This window comes from Gopherus flavomarginatus, chromosome 21 (genome assembly GCF_025201925.1).
Source record: "Gopherus flavomarginatus isolate rGopFla2 chromosome 21, rGopFla2.mat.asm, whole genome shotgun sequence".
NCBI lineage: Eukaryota > Metazoa > Chordata > Testudines > Testudinidae > Gopherus > Gopherus flavomarginatus.
The window spans coordinates 14,185,360-14,210,836 of record NC_066637.1 but is presented as its reverse complement, the minus strand read 5'-3'; the positions used below and the strand labels follow the sequence as shown (position 1 = coordinate 14,210,836).

The following is a 25,477-nucleotide window of genomic DNA, read 5'->3' as shown; positions in this document are numbered from 1 at the left end:
CGTATTCAATCAAAACCTAGAAAATGGAGCCCAAGGGGAGAAACAATTTATCAAAGTCTCAGTCCAGGTCCAGCTCGAACATGGATCTGTTTTTAAGTACGTTCATAAATTTTTGCTTTGCTGAAGCTTGTTTGTCCCCTGGAAACCTGAGAGATTCCGAATGTCTAGTTGGGAAAACTGCCATTTCAATAAACCTCCTTGCAATCCAAGTTCTGGGCTGCAAAAATAGTGGCCTGGCACTAAATTACAGTTGTTTCTTCAGGACGTTTTACTAAAATCAGAGATGCAGCATTTTTGCACAGCTCTTGAAAAGAGGGACTTGGATTCCCCACCGCCTCGTACTGTGTGGGGGCGTGGCCGCCCGTGCAAAGTGAGAGCAAAACACTGCCCCAGCCACCATGGGAGCCAGGGAAACGCACTTTGCAGAGGGGCGAGTGAGCACACAGAGAGTCAGGCAGTGTAGAACCAACGCCTGGTTGGTATGTGGGTAGTTTTAAGTCCCATTCAAACTCAGGATTTACATGAAAAGCCTGATCGAAAGCCCTGTGAGAGGCTTTGCCTTGTCGTTGGTCGGCTTTGGCTCAAGCTCCAGAAGAAGGGCAAAAGACAAGCAGGTAAGAGTGATGGTCAGGGTTAGAAACATTGGCACGGATGTTAAGAGCACAGCTTTCGGAGGCGCACACAACCTCACAACCGCCTTACATTGCAGAGGGAATGTGTCCGATGCCGGGGCGAGTTGATGTCACTTGGTGTCGATGACCTATCGCCTTCTGCTGCCGACGCATCGGAGATTATGGAAGGCTGCCGTGAATGGCACGGACTCACTCTGACAGCTGGAAGGCAAGGAGCAGAGTTAGGGCTCAGGGGAATTAGTGTTTTCATCTCTGTGCTCTCCCTGCTTTAGCTCGGATGCTACACCATCCTTGGTCTGCGAATCTGGTTCTCTCCAGTGCTGTGTTTATACATGGACAGTCACTGTCCGGGGCACGGGATGAATGCTTTAGACCACCGCATAACGCCTCAGAGCTGCTATCCTGCCTGTAACTTCTGGAGGGGCAGCTGCAGAGATAGAGAGGGTGCGATGGCTCAGATGCTGGACTAGAAACCTGCATTCAGGTCCCGGTTCTGCTGCAACTTAACTGCGTGAGCTTGGGAAAATCCCTATGTTTCTCTGTGCTTCTGTTCCCTATCTGTAAAGATCCTTAGTTTCCCTTCTTTATTTAGACCCTGATAGAACAAAGAGTAATGGTCTCAAGTTGCCATGTAGGTTGGCTATTAGGAAACACTATTTCACTAGGAGGGTGGTGAAGCACTGGAATGGGTTACCTAGAATCATAGAATATCAGGGTTGGAAGGGAGGTCATCTAGTCCAACCTCCTGCACAAAGCAGGACCAATCCCCAAATGGCCCCCTCAAGGATTGAACCACGACCCTAGGTTTAGCAGCCCAATGCTCAAACCACTGAGCTATGTCTCCCCCCCCCGGATGGTGGAATCACCATCCCTAAAGGTTTTTAAGGCCTGGCTTGACAAAGCCCTGGCTGGGATGATTTAGTGGGCGTTGGTCCTGCTTTGAGCAGGGGGTTGGAGGTCTCTTCTAACCCTAATATTCTATGATAATTAGTTAGATGGGTAACAACTTGTGCCAAAGGGAGAAGCATCTTCATAATCCAAGCTAAATAACATAATGACTTTCTCTAGCCCCACGTGGAATGCTAACAATATGGCTGCAAACATTGTTTGTGGGAATTTCTTACATTTCAGATGGCGACACAGGCTAATAAGTTACTGTTTTTTTCCATCCTTCCTGCACGTGGTGGGGGTTCCCCAGGCTTGCCCAGTACCCAGAATGCTACTCAATAGTTTGAGATGATCATGACCATCCCAATATTCACTTTCCTTGGTGAGTCCCTGAGCACGAAAGCCACCAAAATGAAGCTCTATTGTACCAGACGACTTCAGCATGAGGCAATGGTTTGAGCACAGCACGGGCCGTGAGGACACCTCTATGCCATGCCTGCCTGTGAAAGAGATGTGTTCTGTGGCCATAGGCAAGTTCTTTAATGTTTGGGCTTCAGGTACCCCACTTATAAAATGAGGAAAGTAATAGTCACTTCAGTACATTAACATCTGCAAGTGCTTTGAGATCCCCAGGTGAGCAGTGCTAGAGAAGAGCAAAGATTATTGTTGAGGTTAAAAACGAGATCCTTGGGGCCCATCCAGGCCCAAGTATCGCCTATGCCTTGTGAGAAAGAAGGATAATCTCCTTTTGTTGAGAACACAACTTTAACCCAAATGGATTCCGAAGTGTTTCCTGAACACGCTGACAGGGGTTTTCAAAAGCAGCTAAGAGAGTAAGATACCTAATTCTGAATGGGAGCTGGGTGTCTAACACCCTTGGGCTCCTTCAAAAATCTCCTGGAGTCAACCCATCACTGCAGGGCAGCCACCTATGGCCTTGAACGTGGCAGCTACTTCACAGCACTGCAGGACAGGAGGCATGCTGTATGGAACCGAAATTGCAGGGGTGTGTGTGGGTTTACAGAGGCAGACTGTAATCCCCCACAATAGCTGTGGGAAGGACATTGGGATATTACAATGCGCTGTGTTTTGAGCCATTACTGGAGTATTTGTACTACGGGCTGAGAAGAGGATACTCCTTGAACGCTGCATCCTTGTCCTGTAGTCAGATGCCAGGCTATCTAGTGCTGCAGTGTTTCACCTTCTGCTGAGAGCGAGGGCAATCCTTGAACTGCCAGAGAATATTAGAAACAAGCAGCAGCCCATGAACGTGCAGTTCCACATTACAGGCGCTTGGAGCTAGCAGACTTGCTGGATCCTGATCTCTCACGGCTTTGCACAGGGTCAGGCATGGCAGGGCGCAGGCGCCCTTCTGCTTGCGAAGAAATTCCTCTGCGGCGTGGTGCTCGCTGCTGACTTCTGAGCAAATGCATCCTCCTCCCTGCACTGCCTTTGCAGGGCTTAAAGGAATGAGGCGCTGACGCCTTTGAGATCACCTCTCAGGAAAGGCTGGGAACTGCTGCTTCTCGAGGCCTGGGATTTGGCTGCACCCAGTTGGGGTGCTGGGTAGGTTATTGGAACAGGGAGAGCTCATAGGGTAGCTTAGAATTGAAAGGGAAGAGGGCAAAGCCTGCTTGGTGGCCTTGAAACAGCATCACGCGCTCAAGCAGAAAAGTATAGGCTCCAGTGAGACCAATGCTTTCAAATGTGGCCCTTTCAAGCTAAGCAGCTACATCCATTTAGCTTGTACAGCTCTACATTGCAGGGACTCTCTTTTACTATGCGTTTGTACAGTGTCTGGCACAAGGAGGGCCGGATCTCATCAGAGGCTTTAATGTGCTACTGCATTACAGATAATAAAGAAAGATCCATTATTATTAGGTGCCTAAGCGCGTGCCCTGATTTCCAGAAGTGCTGAGCTCCCATTGACTTAGAAGCTGTGGCTGCTCGGAAAGTCAGGCCCCTTACTCAGATGGCTAACTCTGTGCCCCCCGGCTGGAAAACCCTGGCCCAAGTTCACAGCATGGAAGGCAGAGAGTGGGGAGATCTGTCTCCATTGACTCCGGCCTGCTGCTCTGAAGCGGAGTTGAAGCGGCTCCCCGAAAGGGGATTAGTTCAGCAGGCCGCCCAGCTGGCAGAGCTGACTTCATCAAGAATGCCATCGTCTTAAAGGCAGACGAGATCACAGAGGTTTCCCAAAGGGGTTTGCGGCTGGCTTGGCACTCACCTTGCCGGTCTGCTGAATGCTGAGGGTGCGCATGGTAAAGGGTCTGCTGGCTCTGCCGGATAGCAGCCGTGAGCGGGAGATCCGCCTGCATCACCCACTCCTGATTCCCATTCAACACAGTCTCGCCTGGCATGGCTAACGAGTGACGCTTGGGGACATCCTTGGTTAATGTGGCTAAGGACTGCTTGGCCTGATGGGATAAAAGAACAAAACACAGGACAATGAAACGCTTCTCTCAAGACAGCACTCGGATTGCAGTGCGTTCAAGTCACCCCTGTGCAGAGGGGCTAACACAACACACGAGGGTCAGTTTCACATTCCAAGACGACAATATGATGTAGGTGCTGCTTTTAGGGTTAAATCCTCCCAAAAGACATGGTTTCTTTTACCAAGGTTGAGAATTAACTCTTCTGGGGGGATCTGCGTGCTGCTAGTGCTGCAACAATAGGATTTCAGAACGCAAGCAGCTACCATTTAGATCTGATTGAGTGCAAAACAGAACATGCACTTGTTGAGAGTGGGGACGCCAGCCCTGGCTGTCCTGCAGCCCCCAGTTAAGACTAAGCATAAGTGATTGAGCTGGGATAGGCTTGCCAGTTGAAGTCAAACCTAGTTGATCATCGCAAAGAAAACAAAAACAGCACAACAAAGCGTTAGCGTGTGATATACCTTTGAGAGAAACCTGGACCAAAATCTGAAACAGCTGTTCCTGCAAATACAGGAGCCAGTGATTTATACAGGAAGCGGTGCCAGATTTCATGAAGAAAGGCAAAGGCACACAGAGAAAGTCAGCGGTTGGCTTTGGTTCAGATGTGTTAAACAGGCCTGTTTGTTCTTCTGCTGTTCCCAGTGGACTTGGCAGGCTCAGAGGGACGCTTTCCCCCTGTTCAATATTTTGCTTTTTTGAAAAATTAAACAGAAGCATCTACAAAGTAAAAATAATTTGAAAATTCTCATTAAAGAGGTGCCTGTTGCTTGACTGTACCTTTTAATTAGCCAGCAGAGAATAGTTCCCATGAGTCACTTGACGTTTCGTAACTAGGAAAACACAGAATATTTCCATAGTTCTAGGCTGGCTGGTTTTTTTCCAGTCCCTCAAGGTGTCACTTATTAAAGGCCCAATCCTGCATTTTGATTCCTGCCTGTGGTCCCTTTATGCCTGTGTGATGCCCTGTTGCCTTCCCTGGGACTCTGCGCAGATGTCGAGGTAGGTCAGTGATCAGATTAAAGGATCAGGGTCTACACCAAGCCTGACTGTTGCATTAAATGATATGGTGCCTTTGGTCGGACTTCAGAGGAACAAGGAGGGCATGGATTTGCTCCTAAGGTACAAATGGAGCTGCTGGTAGCAACGTGCCGTGACCATCCCCTTCTCTGCCCCGAACCTTGCAATGGGTTTCTTTGGGTGTCCCCAATTGTTGCACTACAGGACACGTGAGCCACAAACCCAGAGCCATGCATGACATCTTTGGGGCCCAATCCTGCTCTCAGTGGAGTCAGCGGGTGCGGGATCAGCTCCTATGTGCCTGAGCCAAAGCCTGCTGAAGTCAATGAGAGTCTTCCCTTTGATGGACTCTGGATCGTGTCCCTGGGGAGGAACCATTATTGGTAAGTGATTCGCTTTTTAAAAACTAAAGAGGAAGAAAAAAAACTCAATCAAATCGCGACTTACCAGTATTTTTTTTGGTAGCTTTGGAGCGAATACTCAACTTACCTATGCAATATTCCCATTGACTACAAGCAGGGAAAAGACAGACTGTGTGATACAATATATTAAAAACAAAATCCAAACTCTCTTATGCATCCAATTCCCTCTCTCCCCCCCCGGCATCCTACCTAGTGCTTTGTCTAATCTGTTCCACCAAACTCCATTTAATGCTAAGAAAATGACTCCCGAGTCCTGCTCTTAGGCTGCCATTACAGCAGCGAGGAGTCAACAACACACACAGCACACACAGAATGTAAATATATGCATTGGTAAGTCTCATATATGCCACGTCTCCAGTGTGTTTTGCTTTTGTGAAAGAGCCTAGGTAGAAGTGTTCCTGAAACAGTGTGTGGAATTTACATATAAATGCCGCATAACAGGCCCTGGAAATAAAACATCCATCCATGTGAAAGGCGATGGAACATTATGTACAATGGCCCAACTCAAAGAACATGCACAAATTGCCAACAGTGCTACTACAGTTTAGGATCTGTCAGCATTTCCATTATAAAACCTGATTTTCAAGGGTTTAGAAGTCAGCTAGGAAAAGGCACTCCAGGATACAGCTTGACCATGCACACAAGATCTCAGCCTATAAGCTGCTTTTATTTTTCAAAAGCACATTTTCAACAAAATCTCTGGCTGAAAATGTTTAAAAGTGCTTTTTGACTGTATAAACATGCATTCTGATGAGCCTCCACGTTTACTGGGTCAAAGTCACTTCCACCTCACCTGGGCTTGGTTGCAAGGAGAGAGAGAGAGTTTTCCTAATACCCTGCAAGGCCATCCCAGGCACAGATCCCTCAAGAGGAGTCAGGAGCCCAAATATCTTTGAGGATTTGGGGCATGAGTTTCCAAGTTGGCCTCTTCCCTTTTCACACCTCACCTCCAAAGTTCTGGAGGTGGAACTCTGCCCTCCGCTAACGTGTTCGTATCCTGCTCGCCTATCTTACATCTGCACAACCTCCTGCTGTTTTCTAGGGGGCTTTGGTGAGCTACTGAGTGAAATATCCCAGCACTGAATGTGTGCACAATCGCCACAAATGGCTGTAACACGGAAGACTCGGTTCATTTCTCCAGATCTAAGGACAAACATCTACATTCTTCAAGTGAGGAAACAAGGCACCTTTTGGACTGCGGAGGCAGTGATCAGATCACAAGCACACAGCTGGCTTAACGTCCAGTAAGCAAACACCCCTGGATTACAGTCAGACTGGCAAGCTGACAACGTGCTGCCAATAAGACAAACATGTCTGAGGTGGAACTCAAATGAGGTATTATGGGCCAGATCCTCCCCTGGTGCAAAATGGCGTAGCTCCGATGAAGCCAACAGAGCTATGCTGGCGATTTTTATTACTATTTATTAATGTTTTAATAATTAACAAAAAAGAGAAATACTCTGAAAAGCAGAGCACCTTTAAAGCAATGCATCTCAAATTCTTATCCCTGAGAGTTAAACAGTTAACCACCTCCCCCACAACACACATATACAACTAGGATTGTTATCTAACAGATATCCTTGTCACACTGTGCTAGAAAAGTTGTAAGCTCCTTTTCAGAAACACTTGCCATAAACATTGGTTGCTGTGAATTCACCTGCATGATACCAATGTTATTAAGCTTGATTACCCGTCACACACTATAAAATCTCTAGCTTTATTCCTTAAATATGAATTACTCTGGGCCCATTCTTCCACCTTTACTCATGTTGATCTGCAGAGAAGGTGCCTTCCTTTGCAAGTAACCCCCTTGCCTTCAATGGAGCTAACTGCAAGGTGCCACTCACTGTGATTAAACATGACTGAATTCTGGCCTAATATTAGAAACTCTGAGGTGTATTCTATAGTCAAGTCCAAGAAAGATCTATTTAGCTCTCAACAGACAGTCCAATAAAGGTAAGAGAAATGATTCCAGTGCCCTTTCCTGAGATCTGCTGTCTTAATCGTGAAGCACACTCCTTTCTCAGCGAGGTGAGAAACCACAATATTCCTTCTCTCTGAGCTACCCAGTCTGCTTTCTGGAGACAACTGAGCCCCGCACAGGCTATGAACACTAGGTGTCGCAGTCAGGCAGTGACTGTGCACTGTGAAATTATGCAGGGCGAGGTGAATCAACGCACAACACATTGTGATGTATCTATTTAATACCGGGGAATATTTCTAAGCTGGGGGGAAATTGACTGCATGTCCAGCTGTCATATGTATTTTATGGCAGAAATTTGCTTTGAACAGTGAAAACATAGGAGGCAATTGACAACCAGCCTGCTTATGATTTCAGAGCCAAATGCTGAAGAATATGTAAGCACATATGGGCAGAGGCACGGGGGTGAGGTGGGGGGTGCATGGATACGTGCTTGGAGCGGTAAAGGAACTGGGTTATGGATACGCTTGCGTGTATGTGTATGAATAAATCCAGCACTGTACGTGTAAGTAAAGGGGCGTATGAACTTGTATATTACAGTTGGGACATGCAGGTACTTGTGATGTGGGTACGTTTCTGCACCTGTTTGATCATTCTAAGCCTTTTGGAGGCATCAGGCTCAGCGGTACTGGTGTAGATGGGCAGGGATGTCTGTGCTGGGAATGGGGACATCCATACGTATTTCATGAAAGGAAACTGCACATCCTAGTGAAGCCTGCCAGTCTTACCAAACACCCTTTCAACTCTGCCTTCTCTACTTAATTCATTGGCCAGACGGCGGACAAGGAAGCTTAGTGCTGAGCAGTCACAGATGTACAAGTAAGAAGGGTGCCTACTTTCAATGACATTCACCTTGGGCTTCCAGCACCATGTTGATCTGCAGAGAAGCCAGACAAAGAAAATGGTTCCAAAGAGACTGTTTTGTTTTTGCTTTTCCTGGCAAGCTTCTGAAGGCAATTAGGGTCAATTTGTGGCAATCATATCTTTGGTCAGTATTGCGAGCCCCTTAATAAAATGAGATCATTTATCACCCAAGCAGGTAAACATTGATTTCAAGTGTGTGTCCACAGCCTAGCCAGACTTTGCAGTGCGTGGGGAAAGCTGCAGGTTGTTCAACACCTGGGAAATAGAGTTTACGTTGCAGGCGGCTACAGCATGAAGGCAGCAAATAAAGAGTGCTGGGGGAATCGCCAAGGGTTCTGGGATGACTGCAGAGGCACAAACGCAGCTTCTACAAGTGTCTCCCGGGGTGGTTTGAAAGGCTGTCTGTCTAGGGCTGCTGGACCAGAAACATATGACCATCCACTAAGGTGAAAGTGTCCAGCCAGGAGACATCCACTGGCCAGGGGCTGTCAAAGCGAATCAGACCAAAAGCAAACCCTACAGAATTCATGGTAATGGCAGAGACTCTGGACTGGCTGAGGTTTTCTAGGGTACGTCTTCGCTGCAGCTCGGAGGTGCAATTCCCAGAGTGGGTACCTGGACGCACGCTAGCTCTGCTTGGGCTTGGATGCTCAAGGATGTCCCTAGGATCTCAGATAGCATGGTACTCGCGTGGCTCGCCTGAGCTGCTGCGGTCATGCTGCTTAATGCGGCAAGGGATTGTGGTTGGATATTAGGAAAAACTCTCTTACTCTAAGGGTAGCTAAGCACTGGAACAGGCTTCCAAGGGAGGGTGTGGAACCCCCATCTTTGGGGGGGGGGTTTAAGGACAGGCTGGACAAACACCTGAGGGAGAGTCTACTTGGTCCTGCCTCAGAGCAGGCGGCTGGACTGGATGAGCTCTCGAGATCCCTTCCAGCCCCACATTTCTATGATTTTTAGCTAGCAGGTGAACATCTTCCTGAGCTGGGATTTACACCTCCCAGCTGCACTGTAGAGGTGCCCCAGCTACACTCCAGCTTAAGCAAATGCCTCCCGCTACAGATGCAGGAGGGAGGGCTCTCACCATGGCTAGTTCGGCTTCCAGTTCCTTCATTCTGTTGTCTTTCAGGTCCAGCTGTGAGCGAAGCGCGCTGGCGTGGTCTGTCGCCTCTTTGGCTTGCCGGCGTAGCTCCCACTTCTCTCGCTCCAGGAGATCCTTTTCTTTTGCAAGTGCTTTCACCGCATCCTCGCTCTCCTGCAAAGACACCAGGGCAAAGGCAGGGAATGAGAGAACAGGCACAGCTTCCTGCCCCAGGAAATCCATGCAGCGCAACGCAGGGCAGCTTTTTATCCTGTATTAAAAACACTGGGCAAAATCATGACCACGCTGGAGTCAATGGCAAAGCTCCTATTGGCTTCAATGGGGCCAGGATTTCACCCCTCTTCACTAGCAGGATCTCTTCACAATTCCCATTTCATCTCTTCCTTACCTCCTCCTACCATAGCCTATAGCCAGGGTGAATAGGGAGGGTTGTAAGGAAGCTGCGGGTCTGCGTCGGGGATAATAAGTAGGGAAAGAAGCAACACATTGAAAAACTGAAGGGCAAACAAACAAAAGTAAGAGATAGTTTTCACCACCTGTGTCTCTTTGCCACACTTTGGACTAGACCCCTCCTGGAGACCATCTGCCCATGTGAGTGCCACCAACCAGGCCCATGGGGCAAAATGGATCTCCACTGCAGCCCATGGGCTGAGGGTGGCCATAATGAAGTGCCAGCGTTTCACCAGAATGTGAGCACTGACACAAACACTGGAGAGAAGCAAGGAGTTAGCTGCTCGAGAGAGCCCTGGGGATTCTAATTCCCAGTGCCAAAGAACCTAAAGTGGAGGCAAACTTCTTCGCAAGCCCAGCTGTCCTGAAAACGCACCATTTTCTACTGTTTGACACAAGCCTGTGGTATCTCCTCCTGAACTGCAGATTTAGTCTGTCCCCTGTGGATACAGTGATATGAGAACTGGCCTCATAGGAAACTCACCCCCTCTTCATCACTCACAACAGAGCTTAAGAAAAACGAAAGATTCTGTGTTTCTACAAGGAAACTCCCATTAAAAAAATACAGGTGGCAGCTACTTTGTGTGCTGTTTCGGTAGAGATATAGAAGTTTTCTGGGTTTTTAATCTGACTTTGGGTTCTGCTCTCCTGCCTACTGTTGTGATATCTGAGCACCTGCCGCATGGAATTTGGTGGCAACAGGCTAGTCCCTAGTGGGCTTCAAGGACCCCTGGCTCTTCTCCTTTTCTGGGTTTGAGAGCTCTGTTGTGCTTCTGCAGATTAAACATTTTCAGGCCTTTTCCAGCCGTTCTCACTCATAGATCTCAATGCACTTTACAATGGTGGCTAAAGCACCATCATCTCTGTTTTACATGGGGGCAAACTGAGGCACAGTGGAGTCATGTGGTCCAGAACAGAGTCTGTGGCAGAGACAGGAATTGAATTGTAGTTTCCTGAGTGCCACTCTGGTTCCCTGACCACTGGACCACACAGTCTTCAGGTTCCTGTGCCAAGGAGATGACATCCTGGAGCCACCTGGGAGGAGATTGCTGGATGGGAAATTACCTGGATACAAAAAGCTCACAAGCCAGCTCACTTGTGTTGTCAACGCCATGCAGCACCGGGAGCCCAGCTGATGAAGAATGCCAGCTAACTAAGTTATTAGTTTGACGGTGGTCATGGCCCAGTGCAAACTAGTGCAGTGAGGTGAAAGCACCATGGACATGATTGTGCTAATGGCAGCGTGCATCCCACCAGCTGTATTTTTCACTTTTCAATCCATTTTTCTCTTTGGTAAAAGAAGACTGTAGACGGCAGCTGCATTGGCGTGTTGGGTATTACTTTCTGCCAGGGATCCCTCCCCATGACGCTGCTTTAGTGACTGAATGATTAGCAGCTGCAGAAAAGTCCAGCTGTTTTGAGAGTTGGATCCTCCAGGAACGGGTCGAGGGACATGCAGCTTGGTGCCACCTGTGCCCGTTCAGGAGAACAAATTACTGAAGGCTGATTTGACACCTCGCAGTCCAGGGGGCAGTGCACAGCGTACTTTGCCCAATGGACAAAGGGGGAAGCAGGGACGGGAAGCATGAAGCTGTAATGTCTTTCTCCTGGTGCTTCCTTGGTTACTTCCTTCTGCGTGGCAGCCCAGCTGGAGAGAGGAGGAAAAAGGAGGAGCCAAGATTGTTCTGCCCTTTGCCCCCTGCCCACACACCTGCATGGGAGGTGGGATCAGCAGCTCAGCACCAGCTGCTTCCCCAGACACCATGCAGGGTCTGGCAACATAGGCAGCCCATGGACAGGGACTGCTTACATCCCCTACGTCACTGTGCATGTGGTCGAGCCCAAAGGCTGAGATTTGCAAAACTGCCTATTGGAACTGGGCACCTAAATGCCTCGGAGGCCCAGGGAATCTCAGACTAGGTGTTAGTACATGCGAGGGGTGGCTTATACCAAATAGACCAGGCTGACATGTTCTGCAGCTAGTCTGATTGTTTTAAATTCTAGCCCTACTGAAAAACCTCAGTGCATCCCTCTCCTTTCCAGGATGGCTAAAGGGTCATTCAGAGAGCAGTTCCTGTTGTCATAGTCAAATGATCGTTTCAGTTTCTGCAAGGCCAAGCTCAGGAAAACACAAACCAACCCCCAACCCCGCAACGTTGCATGTAATGAAGGCAGCAGTGTTCTCGCCTCCCCAATAGCTTTGCATATATGTAGAATTCTAATGACCTCGGCCAAACAGCGCCAGTCCTTCCACATACAGCACTGGACCCAACAGTGCTGAATTAACACGGGGGACACAAGGGAAGGGTATCAGCTTAAAACATCGGCAACACCATCCCTCCATCCTGCTTCCCACTGAAATCCCCTCCACACTCCCATGTGTTCAGAGGTGTTATCAGAGCTAGGTCGAAGCCCTACATTTTTAGAGAGAACAGCAGGCAGATGTTTTGCATCATTCGTCAACCACTGTGATGGAACATTGTTGGCACTTCCCCATACTATAGATGAAACTGTTCTATCAACACCAGCCTTCAGCCTCTGCTGCCAAGAGTGTGGTTTCCCCGGCCATGCAGACAAGTGCTTTTTCCTGGGCAACCTGTTTGAAAGCCATGCTGTTATGAGAGTCTATAGCCTGATTTGACCGACAGCACTTTCAGAATAAGCAGATCCTCTCTGGTGATTAGGGAAAACGTGAGAATACCACTGCTAGCCACAACCATGTTCAGAAACACTGAGCACCTGCATCGCCCACTGACCCCAGCTTGAGGCTGAGTCTTGGATGCTCAGCACTTCTGATAATCAAGCCTCATTATTGCACCGTTTCCAGGCACACTGTAGACCAGACCTAAGGTGCTTAGGTCACTGTTACAGACTATGGGTGCGGGTCCTTGAGACCAGGGTGGCAATGTCATTTCCTTTGAGGCTTGTGGAGAAGTGTTATGTGATACCCTGGGAGAACAAACACACAGAAGAGGCAGGATGCTTTTTCTCACACTCTTTGATCCTCTTCCATGAATACTGGAGATGACCTCAGAGTCACCCAGACCCCAGTTCATAGTTATTTCATACACTAAGTTTCTCTAGTGAATCAGTGATGAAAATATGCAGGCTGCCTGCCACAGAGTGGAAACGAGGACACATCCTAAGCCTCTCTGCAAACACAGCCCCCAGGGAAGAATTGCCTCAGATTCCCATAAAGATCCTACCAGCAGATCTGGCTGAAGTAAGTGGAGGGGCTGCAGAAAACATAAAACCTCCAACATTCTTGCAAGCAAATGACCAGCACACAGAGCCCCTCCCAACTTATGTGCCTTCCTCCATGCATTCCTCCTGCACGTGTCTTTGGGATTTTTAAAATTGCATTGATTTTCTCACACGAGCTGGAAAGAAAAATACAACTTTCTGCAAAATCCAAAAGCTGGATTCGAGTGATCTTTGTTATGATACTTTAAAAATAGAAACTCTCTCTCTTTGCATGGAAAAAAGCCCAGAATAATTACAGATGTTTGAGTCCCATGGCTGTTTATTGGAGCGGATGGCTTTATGCAGCCTAATCAAAAGCAAAACAGGAAACTGTCTATATATATCTCCTCTTGCAAACAGAGCAGAGATGCTGAAAACATTTCAGAGAAATGCTACTTATTCTAGAGCGACTTAGTCTAGAGTCACTGCAGTTTGTATGTTCTTTTAAGAAGCACTTAACTTTAAGGACAATTATAAAACCTGTCCTTGAAATAACCCATTGTAAAGGTTCATCCCCATTGGGCAGAGAGAGTGAGAGTGAGAGAGAGCACACCATATTGGTTCAATGATTTCTTCCAGTCCAATTTGATACATGATATGGATGGAGCAATACTCTTAAATCAAACACTGCTAACTTTGCTCATTGACCTGACTTTTCCTGTATTTATGTATTTACTAGTGCTCCAGTTTCTACAGTTATATTGCCAGTTGCCTTACAATCTTTTATTTGCTCACTCACCTGAGATCAGGTTTTTTTGATCAGGGAGTGAAATCTCTCTAGGTCTTTTCACTACCATCATTCATCACAGTAATGCAAGTAGATTTTGGACTTAATCTTGCAGTGAATGGGACTTTTGCCATTGACTTCAATGGGGAGGATCAAAGAGTTTCTGCGTGGGTTGGTAATGTTTTCAGGACAATTTAGAAAGGCCAGTGCACATATTCAGTACAAGCCATTGTAGACTGCGGTACAGAGAGAGCCAATAGGACACCAGCCCCTTTCTTTGGATAGTGCAGATGTCATGGCTTTTAGAGCCTAATCCAGAGCCCACTGATACCATTTGAAAGGGTTCAGCATTGTCCCCAGGATGTGAGAGAGATTGACTCTGCAGCCCCCAAGAGCGTGGGAAGGTGGACTCTCTGGTGTGATACAGGCTGCTGGTGCAGATGGCACCCAAGTAAGTGCTCATATACTCTGCAGATACATTATCCTGCCGCCCTAGTGTTACTAGCAACAGACTGCCTGCTCCCTTGGTATAGATTGCACCAACTACAGGGAGAGGGTGTGTGTGTAATGGCTGGTGGTGGGTTGGAGTTTGTGCATGCACAGACCACACCTCTTTACCCTTACATCCTGGACAGTATGCAGCAGAGTGGCGTCTCTGAGGACTTTGAGGGTGGAATCCGGCTCACAGAGGACGATTTCCCTTCCTGACTCCTCTCTGCATGCAGGCTTTTTCTAGCAGGAAACTTTAGGCATGGCAGCCACATTTAAGAAATGTGCAATATTTTTGCATTTTGACAGCTAAAGTTTATCACTTACACTATGTTAAACACCGATGTCTGGGCTAAAAGGAAGCCACAGTAGAACAACTAAAACAGAAGAACATCAGAATGGCCATACTGGGTCAGACCAATGGTCCGTCTAGCTCAGGGCAATTATTGAGTGATCCAGCCCGTCATCCAGTCTCAGCTTCTGGCAGTCAGAGGCTTACGGACACCTGGAACATGGGGTTGTGTCCCTAACCATCTTGACAAATAGCCATTGATGGACTTATCCTCCATGAACTTATCTAATTGTTTTTATAACTCAGTTATACTTGTGGCCTTCACAACATCCCATAGCAATGAGTCCACAGTTGACTGTTTGAAGAAGTCCTTCCCTAAGTTTGTTTTAAATCTGTCACCTATTAATTTCATTGGGTGACTTCTGGTTCTTGTGTTATTTCTCCCTTCCCATAACACTTCCTTATTCACTTTCTCCACACCTTTCCTGATTTTATAGATCTCTATTATATCCTCCCTGTTGTCTCCTTTCATACCCCGAATCACTTTTGTTGCCCTTCTCTGTTTTTTTGTCAATTCTAGTATATCATTTTTGAGATAGGGTGCCCAGAACTACACACAGTATTCAAGCTGTGGGTGTCCCATGGATTTATCTAGGGGCATTGTATTTTCTGTCTTATTTTTTCTCTCTTTCCCAATGGTTCCTAATATTCTGTTAGTTTTTCTTTTACTGCTGCTGCACATTGAGTGGATGTTTTCAGAGAACTATCCACAAAGACTCCAAGATCTCTTTCTTGAGTGGTAACAGCTAATTTAGACCTCATCATTTTGTAGGTGTACTTGGGATTATGATTTCCAATGTGCATTACAGTGCACTTAACACTGACTTTCATCTGCCATTTTGTTGCCCAGTCACCCAGTTTTGTGAGATCCCTTAGTAGCTCTTTGCAGTCAGCTTTGGACTTAACTGTCTTGAGTAATTTTGTATCATCTGCAAACTTCGTCACCCCACTTTTTATCCCTCTCCCCTGATCATTTATGAAGATGTTAAACAGCACTGGTCTTAGTATAGATCTTTGGACGACCCCGCTATCTACCTCTCTAAACTGTGAAAATTGACTATGTAGTCCTACCCTTTGTTTCCTATCTTTAGTCAGTTACTGATCCATGAGAGGATCTTCTTTCTTATCCTATGACTGCTTGCTTTACTTAAGAGCCTTTGGCATGGGATCTTGTCAAAGGCTTTCTGAAAGCCCAAGAACATTATCAACAATTTTATCATCCTTGACACTTTCAAAGAATTCTAATAGATTGGAGAGGCATGATTTTCCTTTACAAAAGCTGTGTTGACTCTTCCCCAACATAACATGTTCATCTGTGTTTGATAATTCTGGACAGGCCTGGCAGGAGCTTACTTTTCTGTGTTGCTCGTAGTTCCTGATGAAGTCACGTAGCTGTTCCTCCCGGCTCTCCAGCGTGGCATAGAGCTGTTGCATTTGGCTTACCAGGTCTGTCTTCTCTGCTTTCAAACGTTTTCGATCTGCCTTCATCGCTGCATGAAAGAACACAGTTACAGCTCAAGGTCAAAGACAGGAAATGGGGCTCTTCTCTACATTCAGAAAGTCACATCTCAATCTTTCCAAACACTCTGGGCTTACTTTAAACACAGGACAACTACAATTCTACAAACGATTCTGAACTCCTGATTTTCCTGTAATAATTAGCCTGAATAGGAACTGCCCCGGATGCTCTGCCATAGTTAGCTGAACGATGCAAATGGAATCAGAGCCTGATCTATGCTAGGCATATCTGTAAATTCATCAGTCCATATCCATGTATTATGAATATCTCTGTCCACGGTTGGAAACTAAGGCCCTTATCCAGCAGAGAACTTAAGCCCATGGCTAACCCAATTCATTTTAGGGAGCCTATTCATGTGCTTAGGACAAGGATGTGCTGAAGTGCTTTGATGAATTGTGGCCTAAGTTTGATCTAAAAAAGAAAAGACCTATGCTATTTTTAATCTAAAATGTTACCGGTCCACTACAGCCAAAATCAGTGTCATTTTCAATGCTCTAAGTTAAAAAAGAAACAGTGGTGTTGGTAGTGACCAATCCTACTAGATTTTAAGAACTGGTCTGATCATTTAAAATTCTGGAGTCTTTCAAATGTACCTGTCTGCCAGAAGAAAATGCTTTTATTTTTTAAGCATGAACTTAATGTTATTCAGTGCACTCCACGCCGGATGGCAGGGAATTCCTTTACTGATTATGCCAAGTTTCCTTTTAGGTTGGAGGTGGAGCTATACCAAGTTTATAGCTAACTCTAGAACCACAAGGAAGAATCCTGGTTTCATTGAACTCTGTGGCAAAACTCTCACTAGCGTCACAGTGGGGCCAAGGTTTCACCCATAAAGTCTGAAGACGTTTGGATTTGGCATTCCATCTCTATGCCAACTTCAATTAAAGAAAATAACTAAGATCTGAAAAGACAGTCCAGGGGCTAGGTTCTGATCTTATCTACACTGGTATAAATCCAGAGCAGTTCCACTGAACCCGATGTTGGTGTGATGCAGATCAGAATTTCGTCAGACCTTCCAAGCCCAATTCAACCTGAGCCAGCAGGGCAGCACTACCCGTTCGGATGGAATAATCACATCCGGCTGATTTTCAAATTCCAATTACAGAACAAAACCAGTGGGGTGGGGAAAAAAGCATCTGAGATTTTTTCATCTCCAAAATTTAGGCATTTCACAGCAGGCATGTTCCTGTGCTGAGCAGAGTGCTCCTTTCTGCTCGTAACTGCAAAAATAAGTCACCCATCATGTTACATCATATCAAGCATCTTTCAAGGAGGAGGAGCAGGAGATATTTGGAGTGCCTGAGTGAAACAGAGTAAGAAACTGAGGAAGGGAGACCAAAGGGCAGGGAGGTTGACTCTAAATAAACAGGGTATTTCCTCCTTGCTCACAAACTAATGTAAATTACAAACACCACAACACTAAGACATCAAAGTGTTTGTTATGGCTCTTAATCTTCCCACCTCCTCTTAAGTTACAATGCAGCAAGCTGACGGGGAGTAGCAGAAAACGAGTGCTGACTTCTCACCAGTTCACTTCACTTCCCCAAGCCCAGCTCAGAGAAGTAGCGCTGTCCTAGTAGTGCTTCCTGGTGAGAAGAATGAAACATGTACGTCTGAGCTGGAATAGGAGAATGCTGAAGAAAGTACATTGCTTGGCTTATTCCACGGATTACAGGTGGAAAGAGATGTCAGGATCAGAGTGCAAACAGAAAGACACGCCATGATAAAGGGGGTTCTTGTGATACTTTCAGTCCAATCAGAAGTAGGAAGTGCCAGGAATCTCTCAAGAAAACTTGTGCCCATGAATCTTCTAGCCTAAAATTGCAGAGCCAACGGTTCTGATAGTTCATATAAACATGCTCACCTTACAAGGCTCCTGACTGGCTCAAAGAATCTTAGGGTATGTATACACTTGCTGGTGGATCGAAACTGCTGCCATAGATGCAGTGAGTGTCGATTTAGCGGGTCTAGTGAAGACAAGCTAAATCGATGGGTGAACACTCTCCCATTGATTTGTGTACTCCACCTCCCCGAGAAACATAAGGGAAATCAACGGGAGACGCTCAGCCATCGACATGGTGCAGTGTCACCACTGCAGTATGTGGATCTAACTACATCCACTTCAGTTACGTTACTCACATAACTGAAGTCGTGTAAGTTAGATCGATTTACCATGGTAGCACAGACCAGACCATAGTAATGTAGAGTTGGAAGAGATCTCAAAATCCATCCCCACCCCTCTGCACTGAAACAGGACTATGTCTACCTAGACATTTGTAGGGATTGAACCTGGGACTTCTGGATCTAAAAACATGAGCTGCTTCTGCTCAAGCGAATGAACCTGGTCTACAACACTGTGCTGTTACACTAGTTTCCAGGATCTTATTCAAACCGAACCCAGAACCTCTTTGCACCAATGGATGTTGGGCAAATTGCATTCTGCAACTTTATGAAATAATAAATTTTAAAAAGGGCCAGATTCTGTCTCCTTAGATATGTTAAAGTCACTTTATTCCATTGCTTTCAATGAGATTATCTGCAGCACAAAATGCTAAACCAAGCATGAGCAAAAGCAACAAAAATGAGCCCTAACAGGTTTTGATTTTCAAGACTTGTTACTTTGAACTCTCCCCACTGATTTGAGTCCCCTACACAATTCCCATATTTTACCGGGGAGAAAATACCAGGTATTACAGAAGAGAAAGGCAGAACAAGCACCAATGGCTGAAAGTTAAAGCCAGACAAATCCAAATGAGAAATCAGGCACACACTTGGAACAGTGAGGGTGATTAGTCATGGGAACAAAACTACCAAGGGAAGTGGTGGATTTGCCATCTCTTGATGTCTTCAAAGCAAGACTGGATGCTTTTCTGGTTGATGCTTCAGCCACTGGGCTTGATAGAGGAGCAACAGCGTTAAATGCAATGGTCTTTATTATAGAGGAGATCAGACCAGATGACCTCATATGTCTTCTGGCCATAAAAATCGAAAAGTTTACATTACAAAAAAAACCTGCAGCCATTTGAAATCATGTTGGCTTGAGAATCCATGGGGGGAGGGGACGACAAAGAAAACATCAACACAACATTTTTGCTTTAGATTACATTAAAATCCACGTATTTTCTCCCTGTTTGTTTTCTAGATGCTCATTTGCAGTGGTGGAATTTTTTGTCTTATAAATACTGTATGGAGCATATTAAAAACGAGGCCTAATAATGACACAATAAATCAGGGAATATTAGTTAATAAGCCAAACTGCCAGTAGTTTCCCCTTACTCCTCTTTTGCACACATTTCTCCAGTTCAGTTTCTGGCCAGGCTTGGTGTTGATGGCTGAAAGCAGCCATCAGTCCTCATCTTTTTATTCTTCTAATAATTACAAGCCTTGGTGATCTCTTCCAGGGCAGAACAGCTTCAGAGGTGGCTTGAGATGAGTCAGAGCTGGAATCTGAATCGAGCAATGCTTCGGAGATGGTATGAGAGACCCATCTGTAGCTCATGCTGAGTGCGGAGGAGCCAGCTGTTGGCTTCTTGCATGAATTTTCACCATGCAATTTGTCTCCGCTCTCTGCTCTCCCTTCCAGACAGCAACTTCAGTAAAGTAAAATCTCCATTTATATGTTATATAAAGGACAGGGATCCATTATTCTTATTAATAATTACTACATGTTCCATCTACATTGGTTATTATTTGCACCACTCTAGCACCCAGGAGCTCCAGTGAAGGACCAGGACCCCCTAGTGGCAGGTGCTCCACAAACACAGAACAAAAGGACGGTCCCTGCCCCAAAGACTCAAGTTGCAGAGTGGAAAATCAGGTCAACTTGAACAGCTTAATGGGACTAAATCGGGGGGCCCAGATAATCTTCATCCAAGATTATTAAAGGAACTGGCACATGAAATTGCAAGCCCATTAGCAAGAATTTTTAATGAATCTGTGAACTCAGGGGTTGTACCATACGACTGGAGAATTGCTAACACAGTTCCTATTTTTAAGAAAGGAAAAAAAAAGTGATCTGGGTAACTACAGGCCTGTTAGATTGACATCTGTAGTATGCAAGGTCTTAGAAAATTTTTGAAGGAGAAAGTAATTAAGGACATTGAGGTCAATGGTAACTGGGACAAAACACAACATGGTTTTACAAAAGGTAGATCATGCCAAACCAGCCTGATCTCCTCCTTTGAGAAGGTAACAGATTTCTTAGACAAAGGAAACACAATGGATCTAATTTACCTCTATTTCAGTAAGGCATTTGATATGGTTCCACATAGGGAATTATTAGCTAAATTGGAAAAGATGGGGATCAATATGAAAACTGAAAGGTGGATAAGGAACTGGTTAAAGGGGAGACTACAATGGGTCGTACTGAAAGGTGAACTGTCAGGCTGGAGGGAGGTGACTAGTGGAGTTCCTCAGGGATCGGTTTTGGGACCAATCTTATTTATCTTTTTATTACTGATCTTGGCACAAAAAGTGGGAATGTGTTAATACAGCTGGGAGGTATTGCTAATACAGAGAAGGACCGGGATATCATACAGGAAGATCTAGATGACCTTGCAAACTGGAGTAACAGTAATAGGATGAAATTTAATGGTGAAAAGTGCAAGGTCATACATTTAGGGATTAACAACAAGAATTTTTATTATAAGCTGGGGACGCATCAGTTGGAAGTAACAGGAGGATGACATCGGAGTATTGGTTGATCACAGGATGATTGTGAGCCGCCAGTGTGATACGGCCATGAAAAAACGAATGCAGTCTTGGGATGCAACAGGCGAGGTATTTCCAGTAAAGATAAGCAGGTGTTAGTACCATTATACAAGGCACTGGTGACACCTCATCTGGAATGCTGTGTGCAGTTCTGCTCTCTCATATTTAAGAAGGATGAATTTAAACTGGAACAGGTTCAGAGACAGACTACTAGGATGATCCAAGGAATGGAAAACCTGTCTTATGAAAGGAGACTGAAAGAGCTTGGCTTGTTTAGCCTAACCAAAAGAAGACTGAGGGGAGATATGATTGCTCTCTATAAATATATCAGAGGGATAAATACCAGGGAAGGAGAGGAATTATTTAAGCTCAGTACTAATGTGGACACAAGAATAAATGGATACAAACTGGCCATCAGGAAGTTTAGACTTGAAATTAGATGAAGGTTTCTACGCATCAGAGGAGTGAAGTTCTGGAACAGCCTTCCAAGGGGAGCAGTGGGGGCAAAAGACATATCTGGCTTCAAAACTAAGCTTGATAAGTTTATGGAGAGGATGGTATGATGGGATAGCCTAATTTTGGCAATTAATTGATCTTTGACTATTAGTGGTAAATATGCCCAATGGCCTGTGATGGGATGTTCGATGGAGTGGGATCTGAGTTACTACAAAGAATTCTTTCCTGGGTGTCTGGCTGGTGAGCCTTGCCCACGTGGTCAGGGTTTAGCTGATCGCCATCTTCGGGGTCCAGAAGGAATTTTCCTCCAGGGCAGATCGGCAGAGGCCCTCGGGGGGGGGGAGGTTGCCTTCCTCTGCAGCGTGGGGCACGGATCACTTGCTGGAGGATTCTCTGCACCTTGAAGTCTTTAAAACACGATTTGAGAACTTCAATAGCTCAGACACAGGTTAGGGGTTTGATACAGGAGTGGGTGGGTGAGATTCTGTGGCCTGCATTGTGCAGGATGTCAGACTAGATGATCATAATGGTTCCTTCTGACCTTAAAGTCTATGATTCTATGATTCTATATATATGGGAAAATGTGGACAATGGTATTGGTTCAAGAGATGGAATGAGATGCAAATAGTGGTGGTTCTGTCATGGGACCATCCAATGGTAAGCCTGGATACTGCCAGGGATGAGTTGGGAATAGTTGAGTCCATCCTGCCACAATGCAGGAGGAGGGTCCCATGTAAGCCATGAGAAGGTATTTTTCCAACCCAAATCATTCTAGGACTCTGATTCTGCACATAGGAGACAGTATATCAGAATGGTGCTAAAAACAGAATGCATGTGTGTCATAACTTTAGTCCCAGATTTGGACCTTAGCGTCCAAAATATGGGGGTTAGCATGAAAACCTCCAAGCTTAGTTACCAGCTTGGACCTGGTACTTGCTGCCACCACACAAAAAATTAGAGTGTTTTGGGGCACTCTGGTCCCCCTGAAAAACCTTCCCTGGGGACCCCAAGACCCAAAACCCTTGAGTCTCACAACAAAGGGAAATAATCCTTTTTCCCTTCCCCCCTCCAGGTGCTCCTGGAGAGATACACGGACACAAGCTCTGTGAATCCAAACAGAGTGACTCCCCCTCTCCGTTCCCAGTCCTGGAAACAAAAGCACTTTCCTCTTTACCCAGAGGGAATGCAAAATCAGGCTAGCAAATCCAACACACACAGATCTCCCCCTGATTTCTTCCTCCCACCAATTCCCTGGTGAGTACAGACTCAATTTCCCTGAAATTTCCCAGTAAAGAAAACTTTAACAGGTTTTAAAAAGAAAGCTTTATATAAAAAAGAAAGAAAAATACATACAAATGGTCTCTCTGTATTAAGGTGACAAAATACAGGGTTAATTGCTTAAAAGAAATATGAATAAACAGCCTTATTCAAAAAGAATACAAATCAAAGCACTCCAGCACTTATATTCATGCAAATACCAAAGAAAAGAAACCATATAACTTACTATCTGATCTCTTTGTCCTTACACTTAGAAACAGAAGATTAGAAAGCAGAAACTACTTCTCCAAAGCTCAGAGAAAGCAGGCAGACAGAAAACAAAGACCTCAGACACAAAATTCCCTCCACCCAAAGTTGAAAAAATCCGGTTTCCTGATTGGTCCTCTGGTCAGGTGCTTCAGGTGAAAGAGACATAAACCCTTAGCTATCTGTTTATGACACGCCCCCCAAATTGCAGACAGTGGGGAAGCTCACTGGCGGCGATTTCCTTCTAGAACTTGAAAATAAACAGATTACTACAACACATGCACCTTTACATATACTACTAAGTATATAACCATAGGAGACAGTATATCAGAATGGTGCTAAAAACAGAATGCATGTGTTACAAGGCTGGCGAATGAGACAGCTGAATACCTCTCACTACAGATGGAGCTTGTGGAGAGGGTTGGTACATGTATACTGATCTATCATCTTCCAGTGTGCCCACCCCGCACACAGAGAGCAGAATCTCTGCTTATCATTTAATAGATCTCTTGACCAGTTGAGCTTGCAGAGAAGACCGGTATGCACAAATGTATTTATCATGTTCCAAGCACAGCTCGCAGCAGAAGCTCTGCTAGCCATATGGCAAATAAACTTTTTCACTTTCTTCAGCAAACTCCTTAAAAAAAAACAAAAAAACCTCCACAAAAGTGCCAAGGGCATACATCAGAGGACAAATATCTCGCTGAGGTGCCACTGAACAAGCTGCAGGCAATATATATATTTATCACATAGATGAAAACATTATGAAGATTGCAAAGTCAAGGACTCAAAAGTTAGGAAGTGCCAGAACTAAGGACGCACCGGGCAACCTTAGCAACAGGGTGCACCCTGCACACAGTGGGAGAGAATGAGAAAACAGGAGGGCTAATTTTGTTGCCAAGTAGAAGATTCCAATTTTATGGCTTGGTGTGCTGGAGAGACTGCACCCTTGCCAGGCATCCTCCAGCTGCAGGGATTAATGAACAGCATCAGGTGGAACAGAAACTCTCTCATAAGACCTCCATCAACCATCGGTATTTTCTCTTCATGTTACTGCTGTACGATAGGGACCCATGCTGGGGCAAACAAGGGGGACTGATATACAAGGCAGCCCTAGGCTGGTACACTCAAACTGGCTGGAGAATGTAATGGGAAAGCAGAGAGGTTTGCCATGGATGGGTAACCCAGGCAGGGTCAACTTTGTTTTACAAAACCCACTCTTGCTGTATTGCTGCTTTTTTCACAGAAACAGCTTAACACTTTCGACATCATCTAAAGGTTCCAATGGAGAAAAGACAAGAGTCTCTGTGGTATTATTGTGTCATACTGCTTGATGCAAATATGGTCCAGTGTGAAGTAAGTGAAATAGTATCGTTATATCAAACATCATGTTGAGCCTCGGTTGCGAATAGTGTGGAAATAAAGGAAAGCTACATACAGTATCATACGTATCCAGAAATGCTCTGTCCTGAACTGATTTATGGACACAGTACTATGTACCTCCACTAGCAATTATCTGTGAAATACAGTATATGCTTAGCCGTTTATTACATTTGCAGGGAAATACATAGGAACAAAAACGTACTGTAAACTTTTCAAGCAATCAGTGGGTTTAGCTTTGGGTCTCACTTATGTTCCGTTCAATGGAGTTACAATGGGATAATGCCACAGAGATCAGAATCAGGTGCATTACGGACTTGGATGGGAGCTGGATTAGTCCTAGGTCTCCACCATGAGCATAAATGAAGTAGGGTTTTAAAAAACTTAATTAATTGCGGTAATTCATCTTGTGAAGTCTGGACCACAAATTGGTTTTTACACTATATATAAAATAAAAAAAAAATACATCAACGATGGGCTGAAGATGCACAACTCCAGATCCAGATCTCAAAAAGAGAGATGGTGATGATACCACAATTCCAACTCCCGTCCCACACCACACAGTGCAGATTTTCCTTCCTAGCTACCAACATCCATACTTGCATGAAAAGACCAGTCGCTGTGCAGATTGAGTTAAGGCAGGCTTATCAATTCAGGTTGCTTGTGCATACTTTGTTCACTGTCAACGTATTCACAATAATTAGTTCGGGTGGTTTCTGCCTCTCTTATTTACTAGAAACATATTCACAATGGTCAGTCGTTTCAGCATTTACTTGTTCAGGCTTGTCTTTTCTAAACTTGGGGCTGCTCACGTCACCACCTCATGAAGATCAGGAGGATTTTGCTTCAGTCCCCATCACTACTGGGCCTGTTTGGCCTGCCAAAAATCCTGTTGTGCATCACACACCTATGGTAATGAGCCTGGTGTAATGGCAGACAGGGTTATCGGTGGCAAAATCCCAAGGCAGGAGGAGACCCAGCCAAGCTGAAACAATCAGCAAGCACTTCTAGCTCCCCCTTGCCTCCTGGGATCTCACAGCCCTTTAGAAACAGCCAGTTGAGCTTTGTAACAAACCTTTGGGGTAGGGCCAGGATCATCAAAACCTTACAGAAGCACAGAGGAGACATGGGAATTGCCTGCTGGAAGCATCCAGCAGACGTGGGATTAGAACCCAGTTCTCACAGGCTGGTATACGATCCACAATGACTATGGTGGAGCAGCTGCAGTATCAGAGAGGCGGCACTTGGGGAGGAAACATTTTCGACTCTCTCCCTCACTCACGTAC

At 45.5% G+C, this 25,477-nt stretch overlaps 1 protein-coding gene across 6 annotated transcripts in view; it reads right to left on the bottom strand.

The window, feature by feature from the left end:
• The window catches only part of KAZN (kazrin, periplakin interacting protein), a 729,684-nt gene that overhangs the window by 62,292 nt on the left and 641,915 nt on the right, over positions 1–25,477 (bottom strand). For all 6 annotated transcript variants that reach the window (XM_050931542.1, XM_050931545.1, XM_050931543.1 and 3 more), the window contains 4 exons: positions 15,956–16,092; positions 9,324–9,494; positions 3,748–3,937; positions 703–833 (listed from right to left, as the gene is read on the bottom strand). In XM_050931542.1, the coding sequence (XP_050787499.1) occupies positions 703–833; positions 3,748–3,937; positions 9,324–9,494; positions 15,956–16,092 (629 nt within the window). The remainder of the gene's footprint in view (positions 1–702; positions 834–3,747; positions 3,938–9,323; positions 9,495–15,955; positions 16,093–25,477) is intronic.